The sequence below is a fragment of the Drosophila gunungcola genome, chromosome 3R (assembly GCF_025200985.1).
Source record: "Drosophila gunungcola strain Sukarami chromosome 3R, Dgunungcola_SK_2, whole genome shotgun sequence".
NCBI classification, from domain to species: Eukaryota; Metazoa; Arthropoda; class Insecta; order Diptera; family Drosophilidae; genus Drosophila; species Drosophila gunungcola.
This window is the reverse complement of record NC_069139.1, coordinates 24,260,216-24,271,567: the sequence shown is the minus strand read 5'-3', so window position 1 is coordinate 24,271,567 and position 11,352 is coordinate 24,260,216. Positions and strand designations below refer to the sequence as shown.

At 40.1% G+C, this 11,352-nt stretch overlaps 1 protein-coding gene across 6 annotated transcripts; it reads left to right on the top strand.

The window, feature by feature from the left end:
* Positions 1-1,432: 1,432 nt before the first annotated feature.
* LOC128252907 (protein anoxia up-regulated) lies at positions 1,433-10,928 on the top strand. 6 transcript variants are annotated; one of them, XM_052981104.1, is made up of 8 exons: positions 1,437-1,640; positions 5,732-5,758; positions 6,411-6,908; positions 7,036-7,148; positions 7,598-7,728; positions 7,857-8,024; positions 8,661-8,707; positions 8,771-9,435. In XM_052981104.1, exons 1-7 carry the CDS (start codon positions 1,566-1,568, stop codon positions 8,684-8,686), a joined length of 1,038 nt encoding a protein of 345 aa, XP_052837064.1. In that variant the 5' UTR covers positions 1,437-1,565; the 3' UTR covers positions 8,687-8,707; positions 8,771-9,435. The 6 variants fall into 6 exon arrangements, with proteins under 6 accessions (XP_052837065.1, XP_052837061.1, XP_052837064.1 ...); XM_052981101.1 differs by lacking the exons at positions 7,857-8,024; positions 8,661-8,707; positions 8,771-9,435 and adding exons at positions 9,777-9,978; positions 10,047-10,928 and having other exon boundaries at positions 1,434-1,640; XM_052981103.1 differs by having other exon boundaries at positions 1,438-1,640; positions 8,661-9,435.
* The last annotated feature ends 424 nt before the right edge of the window (positions 10,929-11,352 follow it).

Sequence of the window (11,352 nt, the reverse complement as noted above, 5' to 3'; positions counted from 1 at the left end):
GTGCAACTTTGCATAATATTCTTGATATTCTGCATTCCATCTACAACGGCTCGTTGCAGATATTATCGGAATTTAAAAATTCATTCGATAATCATTTTATTTCTGTTTTTATTCTCACTTTGCTTGGCAAATGAAAATTTTCGAGCTTTGATATACCAGTAATGTATTGAACCTAATTTACCACACAAAATATTCCATTATAATGAACATTAATTTAAAAGATAATTGATAAAATGTGGATAAGACAATATATATACAGTTATTTTTATTAAATCCTGTGAACCAATTTACTTGCTGTTAATTTTTTAATGTCCATTTACACCGTTCTAAGTCAACGCTCAATGGCATATTTGTTCTCCGATTAGTGTGATTTTGGCAGCCTTGAAATTACGAGTCATTCATTGCCTCTCGTTAAGGTTAATGTCATAAAGAATTTGCTTTTTTGAATTTCTGCCATGGTTTTGTTTATATACAACTAGACACCTACACACCCGATTTAATATGTGGGTATGGGATGATGTGCAGTTTATTTATATGTTCACGAATACATGTTTCCGATCTTATTGTAAGAATGTATGAGTAATCTGGCCTCAAATTGTTGGAAAACAAAATTTATTTTTATCTTATTTTCACGTTTGTATTTTTTTAATAATTTATTTCCAGATATATGTGTGAAAAGCTCTGTGTCCGGTCCACAGGTGATACCCACCGAACAATAATGGCTCTCAGGATTTTAATTTCATGCCTTATTTGTTTTATGTATAGAATGCCAACTGAAAATGTGCTGTCATTGTGGAAGATTTATTTATAATTGTTAATCCATCTTTTACCAAAAAAAAATAGCATGTTGAACTGTACGTTGATATTTTGATTGATGATTAAACTTTTGATTGCAATGCACTTTTATTCATTTGCAGAACATTAAATATATTTCTACATCTTCGGCAATACCATGAAAATTTATTGCAATAAACAGCGATAAAATTTTGCCAATTTCAATCATTTTTCATTATACTCAAAAATCTTGTTTTGAATATAAGAATCAACAAACCCCAACATATTTGTGCTCATATGAACCCACATATCACTTGTCCAAAAGGCGCCACTTTAATTCGTCATCAAAGAAAGAATCTTTACAAAACATTCTATTAGTTACTGTTAGATCTAAAAATAGGATGATTCTGGAAAAAATCCGTGACGTTTGTTTTCATAAAAGGGCTCTTGTATCCTGTGAGCACAAGACGATGTATATAGGCTTTTTTTCTAACACATCTGTATCGCTCGCTCTTCGCGACGAGAGATGTCAATGTTTCTTAATTCCAAAAATAAGTTTATTTGGGAGATGGATAGAAAAAGTGGTATAGGCTGGGCGTGAGAGAGTGAGAGAGACCGAAGGCTGTGAAAATTTTGAAAATCAAAAAATTATAAGCAAGTGCTTGGTGCCATTCTCAGGCAGATCAACTCGAACGGGCGTCTAGTGAACAACACGCAACGACGATATATCCGAACCAAATCCAACGAACAATTCAATTTTAAATTTCACAAAAGCAACAAAAAATCGCAAAATGGTTTACGAAAGTGGATTTACAACTCGCAGAACGTACTCCTCGAGGCCGGTGACAACTTCTTACGCCGTTACGGTAAGCCCTTCGACATACAATTATTTTCTTGACATACGGTAGTGTGGTTTTCCTTAATTTAAATCTGTGAAATATATCTGTGCGTACAGTTTCAAAATTCCAAATTCTAAATTCCAAATTCCAAATTCCAAATTCCAAATTCCAAATTCAAATTCAAAATTAACAAATCTACAAACGCTGCGGATAAATTTGACAAATTTGAAAAGCAGTTAGCTAATCGAATCTGTAGTCACAAGATTTTAGTTACAAACGCTTGTGTCCCACTGGCTGTACTCAATGGTTTTAATATTGACAAGCGAACAGATTAATTAAGAAATTGAAACACGTTTGAATGCAAAGTGTCTACCAATTATGAATATCGTATCGAACTAGCTGGTATCTTATTACTGAATGAGTGTCCATGTGCTCAAAAAATATATTTTATGATCACCGGAATGTTCTGTAAATGTACATATGCCAAATAGTATTTTCAGGTTCAGTGTAAACATTTGTGTAGCAAATCATGCATAAACCTATTTCTAACAATTTAATAACTCTCATAACGGCTCTACATACGCCTGTGTGTACTTGTACTTGTACTATACTACATATATGTATGTGATGTATGTAGGTTCGCCGCCTAACCATAATAAAACCAGACCGAAATTAAGAATATGTGACAAAATTATATGACAAAATTATGCGAGTGTGAAAACATTGCAATTTTCGTGAGGTCGTGGGAAATGAAATTTTCCTAAATTTATTGCTGCGCGATGATCTTCATATCTCTTTCGGATATACGTGTTTACTCATCTCCCAAATATAAAACGCGAACACATTTTAAGAATTTAGCGGAGGCCGAACGTTTTCTTCTCTATCTCTATCTATTTTATTATTATTTACAAAAAGTTGAGGTCCGTCTGGTGCCCAAAAATGTTTAGCATATAGCCGAGTGGAATTCCAAACACATGCGAATTCTCGATGAAACTCATACGGACGCAACTCTCTCGATAATTTGTTTTTGTACGGGCCGTGGTTTTGCTTTTTGTATGTGTAATACTATATGCGCGCGCATTTCGCTCTTCGCTAGTCCTAAAAATATCTTTCCGATTTCCATAATATATTCAAATAAACCGAAGCCATGGCAAGAGCCAACAATAAAATAACGGCAAAATTTTCAAAAATTAGAAGCTAAATGCTGAAAAAAAAAAAACAAAAGAGCCATTTTCAGACAGTCTAATGTGATGATAATCCACAGCAAGGCTATATATGTAAATCCATCATGTCTTGACACTTTCTTTTTTACATCTATGTTATTCTTGACAAATAATAATAATAATTATTTGCTGAACGAGAAAGAGGCAATGTTATCTGATGTCATTGATGTGTATCTTTCAAATATGTGTTGTGCAGGAGTGTTGCTTGGTTTTTAGGGTTAGGATGCAGTATATACAGCTTAATTGAATATTAACTTGGCTTTAGTGCTGTAAATAAATACACGTTTGCTGTTTGCGTTCCGTCTAAATGCTGCGAGTGATTCCATAATGCTCCCAATTGCACATTACTTACAACCACACTACGTCGTATCAATATGCATATATACATATGTGTATTTAGACTGGGGTGGACCTTTGGCAAATCAAGATTTAAATTTAAATACTGGAATTTCCTGTGGTTAAATAGCAACCCGTAAAGTATGCCAGCAATTTTGAAAATTAAATATACGAGCAAGGGCAACGTTGCGTATGAGTAAATGAATCTCTTAACTTCCGCCTTGTGAACACCGAAAAGGTCCACTTTAGAATACAGATACATGTGTATATATGCAGCTTGTGTCATAATGTAAGGATGTTCGAATATTGGATATAGCTTGACCCACCCAGCACATCGATCTCAGCCACTGCCCCAACGAAGCTGTATATAAATGCCCCGCAACCACCAGACTTAAGATTGTATATATATATTAGCACCACCGCCCAGTTGAGTTCCTGCACCATCACTTAACCACCACGTTAGCCACCGCGTTTAACCCCCGGCTGACCCAGAAATTAAAAGCAAATTTGTGGACTTTTGGGCATTGCAGAGAACGAAGAGAACACCAATTGACTGGGAGAAAGTTCCGTTCGTGCCGCGGCCGTCGCTCGTCTCGGATCCGGTGACCGCCTTCGGAGTGCGGCGTCCCGATCTCGAGCGGCGCCAGCGGTCGATCCTCGATCCGATCAATCGGGCGGCCATCAAGCCGGACTACAAGCTGGCCTATGCGCCGATAGAGCCGTACGTGTCCACTCGGGACAAGAACCGGACCCGGATCCTCGGCCTGGTGCGCCAGCACATCGACACCGTGGAGGCGGGCGGCAATACCGCCGCTCGCACCTTCCGCGACAGTCTGGACGCCCAGCTGCCGCGGCTCCATCGTGCCGCCTCCGAGTCCCTGCCCGTCCGCCGGGAGACCTACCGCAACGAGAGGTCGGGCGCGATGGTCACCAAGTACTCCTACTAGGGAGCACATCCATGTCGTCATATAACCGACCACCCAACCGAACCCAATCGAATGCTAGTCGAACGAATATAGTCTTACACATAACCAAATAAAAAAGAAAAAAAAACCAGAAAAAACTGAAAAAGCATAAAAAAATGATGATAGGCCTACTTCATCTAGTGTAGCTATAGATCCATTAAACCCTGTGTTAACCCACTAAACATGTGTACAAGTTGTTATCCTACACAGAGAAATAGGACCTGCATTGGAAAGTGTGTAAAATATATGAATTACTATTTGATTTGCAATCAGAAATGCAAATTTCATTTTGGTTCTTAAATCCATTTATTAGGTTTTAAAATATAAAATCAGAAAATTTTAGTAACAAAACAGCACTTTGCTTTATGATATGATCAAATAGATCAAATCACTTTAAAACCAACAATGGTCCTTCCTCTGTGTACCCAAGTATCTAACGTTTCATCCATAGAATCATAGCATTTTGTGTGCCTAGATGGTTGCATTAAACTCTATAGTTAAACAATTCGAACATGTTTCAATTTCCCTGTTTTAGTCGCATTGCGTTATTTTGGATTTGCATTTGCATTTATATTCAGCATACAGCATACAGCATACAGCACAGTTCGTGGAGCAGACAGTCGATTAGCCGACCACGCAGAACAGGCAGACCAGACCCGCCTTAACTCTAAACCCAACCAAACCAAAACCAAAACCAAACCCAAAAACAAAACAAAACAATCCTTTTCTATATATCACTATCAAATCGGAATTTATAGACTCCACGCTTAGACCTGTGCACGGACAGACCCGGCTCGCACCGCAGCCGCGCCTCCTCGGACTACTCGTACACCTCGAAGTCGTCCGTGGAAAAGAGCAGCTACGACTCGAGCAACCCGCACTCGTACCGTCCGGAGCGCTCCACGTACACGTCCACCGTGGAGAAGACGTCGCGCAGCGGTCCCGGCGGCTCGTACAACTACAGCACAGAGCGGACCAGCACCACTGGCGCCGGACCCGGCGGCTACAGCTACTCGTCGACCACCTCCGGCAACCTGCCCGGCGGCACCAAGTACCGCCACTTCTCCTACCACGTGTAGGATGATGCAGTGCATCTGCATTGGCTTTGAATTATGTTATGGTGCCCGCTAATGCGTCATTGTCTCGAAACAGCATATATATAATATATCTACCTTGAAATAATCCCCTTAACCCGCTAACCTTGAGTGCCTATATGTATACGATGTTCCCGATGATGTATTTGTTTTGACTTGGACTAATCCCCACTAATGACCAAATAGTTTCGCATATAGACTAGATTAACTGAAACAACAATTTCTCTGTGTATTTGCAACCTTCAAGCAGTCATGTTAAAACATATTTGTGATACAATAAAAAATAAACACGGTCTTATCTCAAATAAACCTATCGTTATTTTTTTTTGAAATGAGCATAAAAGGTAGATACGATATTCATACTGAAGACACTAAGTAGGACACAAAGTTACTTGTGGGTAAAGAGTTCCAAACCAGCAAACCAAAATTGTCAAGAAATATGAGATTTGTCATATTTTTTGAAATAAATCATCCAATGCCGTATTTTGTATTACTTTCAGTACCCCTCTGTTGAGAAAGTAACTCGTGTAAGTATTTGATTTTCATCTAAGTCGCCTACATCGCTTGTCATCCATCTTTCTATGGTTTTACTATTCTTTCTATTGACTATTATCACACTGTTCAATCACATCCATCACATCATCGTCACTGGAAAAGCCGACGACTCGGTTAGTAGTAAGCCCTCACATCATAGCCTTATTTAGTTTATAGCCCAGAGGAACCCAAACTAAACCGTATAAAAGGGGATTGATATGATGACGTGATTAGCACATTAAACTTTAACTTAGTGTTAGGATGCAAACAAAAAAAAATAGAATAAAGAAAAAAAAAAATGTATTAATAAAAAAATGGTGCTTACAGATGCGGGTTTAGGGGCTTTATTGATTGATTAAAATGACAAAAGTAAAGTACTTTATTAATAATAATTATAAACAAATGATTTTCTGGATACCTAAGCAAGCTACTGAAGATATAGGGGTACAATTTTCGACATGGAACTAACCCACTGAGACATTAGATAAAACCTCCCTGACTGGAAAGATCACAAACAAATCGTTTCTGTTGCTAGTTATGTTCTTACCCCTGTTCTCTGCTTTCTCATTATGCTAATGATAAAGTCATCTTCATCGAGCCCTGCCCATTCGATGTTATGTTAATTCTGAAACCGTTGCCAACTAGGTGTACAAGTCGAGCTACCCCATCTACTCGAGCTACTCGGTGCCCCGACGCATCTTCGGCGCAACCCGGGTGGTCACGTCGCCCATCCGAGTGGTGACCTCCCCTGCCCGCGTGGTGTCCCGCGTCATACACTCTCCATCGCCTGTTCGCGTTGTCCGCACGACGACCCGAGTGATTTCATCGCCGGAGCGCACCACCTACTCCTACACTTCGCCATCGACCTACTACAGTCCTTCTACAACCTACTTGCCATCGACCTACACTTCGACCTACATCCCGACATCGTACACCACGTACACGCCGTCCTACGTCTACAACCCGACCACGGTCACCCGGGTGTATGCCCCCCGTAGCTCGCTATCGCCGCTGAGGATCACCTCCTCGCCGGTGAGGATCGTGACCAGCCCGGTTCGGGCCGTGCCCTCCTACCTGAAGAGGCTGCCGCCTGGCTACGGTGCTCGGGCCCTAACCAATTACCTCAATACCGAACCCTTCACCGTAAGTTGGTCCTTCGTACTTTACTAAAGCTTCCGCAGTCACGCAGAACTTGGAGTCCTGTTCTGTGTCCTCGCTTCTATCGATTTGGATTTTGAAGGGCGCCCCTAACAATCCGTCCATATTGCAGACCTTCTCCGAGGAAACAGCCCGGATTCGCAACCGCGCGCAATCCCTGGTTCGTGACTTGCACACTCCCGTGGTGCGCCGTGCACGTAGCTGCACTCCCTTCCCCGTCACTGGGTAAGTTACTGTACGCTTTTAAGACCCCCTCCCCCATGTAATGGGGTAATGGGTATTTAGAGATAACTAGTATCTAAAAGACACTTTTTTGGTTAATATTGACCCTTTAAAACCAAAAATAGTTCTAAAGTTTATATACATGTCTATGTTTTTGTATGCACTTGTCTAGCGGCAGATTTTCATAATTCAGAAGCCCTTGGCATACAACATAATTAAATTCGTTCCACTTGTTGTATACGTAATGCGTGCATGGCAATTACGCATACGACACGTTGTCTGCACAAATTTGGTGTAAAAAACAAAGACAACTAAAAAAAACTTGGTTCCGCTAAAAATAGATTTTTAGATTTGCCAAAATATGACCTTGTCCTTTTTTTCTGCGGTATTAGGACTGAACTTTTGTTCACAGAAATTGAAAACTAATTGCTTGAAAACAATTGCATTTCTAGTTACACTTATGAGCCGACATCGCAACTAGCCTTAGATGCCTATGTGGCCCGTGTCACAAACCCCGTGCGTCACATTGCCAAGGAAGTGCACAACATTTCGCACTACCCCAGGCCAGCAGTAAAATATGTTGGTAAGTTGAATTCTTGAAATGGTGTAACTCTACTGCACTATGTATTCCGTTCACAATTGTGGTTAGATACTTTATTGAACAGCAAATGGTTATTAAATTCCATTTTTTAAATAATTAAATAACAAAAGGTAAAAGTCATCTTGCATCAGTAAGGATTTGCGGTGACAAGGCCTATAATGTTAGAAGTCCATTGTACGATTCGGACAAAGTTCGAAACGATATTAACCTCTTGTCCTGGTACCTTAGACACCCGACTTGGAAGAATGATAAGAAATCCCATGTTCCTGTTAAGGAAGGTAAGTACTGTTCTTTGTGTTACATTACGCTTGAATATGACACCTGTATATATCACTCAAGCATAAATGTAATTGATGTTGCTGCCAAAACGATTACCATTCATTAAAAGATGCATAATTAAGTAAAAGGATGTGCGCGTTTTTTTTTTAAATATTTTTTTTTATTAATTAAAATTAAATTAATTTTTTTTATTAATTTTTCTAATTATTTTAAACAAAAAACACTTACTTACTTGGTCCCGAAAAAGTTGACCAGTTGATATATGTAAAAAACTTAAAGAATACTTTCATACAATCAAATCAAGCAGAGAATAATTTACATCCCACATTACATGCCAGACAAGAACTATTAAAATAATTGGCATAAGATAAAGCACCTATGGCTTGGATTATAAAATATTACGATACCATATCTGAATTCGCGTTAAATTCGCATGGAATACGAATCTATTAGAACCATCCGTTTAATATCGTTTTCAGTAACGTAAAAAGATAGCTTTTAAGCCGGTGCTATAGAATTTTAATTAGTTTATTCATTTGTAACTAACTTACATATTTGGTTGCTGCATCCTGAATTGTTCAGTTCATTGTATTTCACTAACGTTATACGTTTTATGATTGATTGATTCTTTCCAGTTGAAGCTGTTGAAGTTGAGGCCTAAATGATAACATGCCTGATTTTTGTATGGACATACACTTCTCTTTCTTAAATAAACCAATCTAAAAGACTTTCTTTTGCGTGGTAGACAATTAGCCGATATCTACAAGATGAACAAATGATATCGACGCACTCTGGCGCTTTCACTACTCAGACTAATTATTACACAAGTCAGATCAGACCAGCTTAAAAGATCGAATAATACAAAAAAACCAATAAATTCAGCGCATCACTTGTGATACTAACATTTTTCATGTGACTCACCAAAATGTAGATACTTATTCATTCTCTTTCGATTTGTCGTAACTTAAGTAATAGCTGACTATTAAATTATATTTTTTCATGATCACTGATTACAAATTAATAAATACTTCATGTGCATCATTTTTGGCATTTAAGATATGAAAGTCAGCGCGAATTTTGTTAACCAATGTTTTGTTCATGCGTATGTAAACACATTTTAGGGATATTTACTTACAAATATGTATCAATATATTAATTTGTAAATACTGATCTAAACACAAATCTTTTCTTATGGGTTCGAATCTTATGCATTAGACTGTTTTGTTCTGCGGGGCTTTTAATATGGACTATGAAGTGTATAAATCCTGAAAGAAATCTATAATATAGCAGTGTTTATGCTGCACAGCTTAAACAATATTTTTGTAAATACATATATGATAGCCAGAGATATAAACCTAAAAATTATAACAGTTAAATAAACACAAATACACACTATCCAACACTTCAAAACTCAGCTTACTTTATGTACTCTTTTGCATTTTGAGATGTATATATGTATGTATGCTTAACCCATTAACCACATTTTGGTTTAATTCTTCACACCCAGAACTTTTTAAAAATTCCCATTAATGCCACACAATACTCTAAACCATTGGCGTCTACTGTATCTGCAATTTTACCTTGCCTCGTCTAAAAGCAAACCAACACTCGCCGATCCGAATAGTAAGTATTAGTCGTACAAGAAAACGTAATTGATATAAATGAGTGAACAGCAATGTAAAGGATTAAAGATAAAATAGAAAGTCATGCTCAGTGTGGACCAGGTTTTTCTGACAAACTTCAAATTTCAGATGCCGAGTTGGACCCTAACCGTCCATCTAGAAAATTTTCTGCCCCTAGGCCCCTGGAAGACCCGCTCGATGTGGAGGCCAAGGAGAAGCAGCGTCTTCGCCAGGAGCGTCTGCTGACGGTCAACGAGGAAGCTCTGGACGAACTGGACTTGGAGAAGAAGCGTGCCCAGAAAGCCGATGAGGCCAAGCGTCGGGAGGAGAGGTTGGTGGTTCTAAACCCTTATAGGGTTATCAAGCAACTTAACTCTTTGTGTTTTTTAACCCTTACAGGGCTCTGAAGGAAGAGAGGGAACGCCTGGCCGCTGAGGCCGAGAAACAGGCTGCTGCCAAGGCCAAGAAGGCCGCCGAAGAAGCGGCTAAAATCGCTGCCGAAGAGGCTCTTCTGGCCGAGGAAGCCGCGAAAAAGGCTGCCGAAGAAGCGGCCCAAGAAGCCGCTCTTAAAGCTGCCGAAGAAGCTCGCTTGGCCGAGGAAGAAGCCGCCCAAAAGGCTGCCCAGAAAGCCGCCGAAGAGGCTGCCAAAAAAGCTGCCGAAGAGGCTCGTTTAGCCGAAGAAGCTGCCCAGAAGGCTGCTGAGGAAGCGGCCCAGAAAGCCGCCGAGGAAGCGGCCCAGAAAGCCGCCGAGGAAGCCGCTCTGAAGGCCGCCGAAGAGGCGCGTCTGGCCGAAGAAGCAGCCCAAAAGGCCGCTGAAGAAGCCGCCCTGAAGGCTGTCGAAGAGGCGGCACAGAAGGCCGCCGAGGAAGCCCGTGCCGGCGAAGAGGCTCGCCTGGAGGAGGAGCAGCGTCAGCGGGAACAGGAGCTGGAGCGCCTGGCGGAGATCGAGAAGGAGAGCGAGGGCGAACTGGCCCGCCAGGCCGCCGAGCTGGCCGAGATCGCCCGCCAGGAGTCCGAGATCGCCGCCCAGGAGCTGCAGGCCATCCAGAAGGGCGACAACGAGGCCACCGAGCCACTGGTCGAGGAGCCCATCACGCCCATCGAGGAGCAGGAGCCCACCATCGAGCTGAGCTCCAATGTCACCACCACCACTGGTGGCAACGACTACGAGGAGGAGGTGGATGACGAGGAGGAGGACGAGGAGGAGGAGGAATAGATTCTACACAATCATCAAGCTGTCAACCTAATTTAAAAGAAACAATAAAAAACAATGAAAAACTATTCCAAATGGGGATATGAAACGAAAAGTTTGCAAGCAAAAAATAATGATTTAAGGGTTATCATAATTCGATTGGCTATATCTAAATTGGGTATAGATTATTTTGCGATGTTTAGTAAAATAACCTTTTTTAAAAATAGCAATTCGTACATGTTTTTAAATTTTGCTGCTTACTTTAACGGCTGCTTTTCCCAAGCTGTTGCTTCTCTTATTTTATTTCCTGTCCGGACGGCTCTAAAATTAAATCAGGTATTATAGTTTCAGTCAGAAGTTTGCAACGCAGTGAAGGAGATATTTCCGACCCTATAAAGTATTTATATTCTATATATATATTTAATCGAAAATATATATATTTAAGCAAAATTTATGATCCAAAAAAAAAATCGCTAATTTGTTTCCGTTCAAAAAATAATTTATGCATTGTGA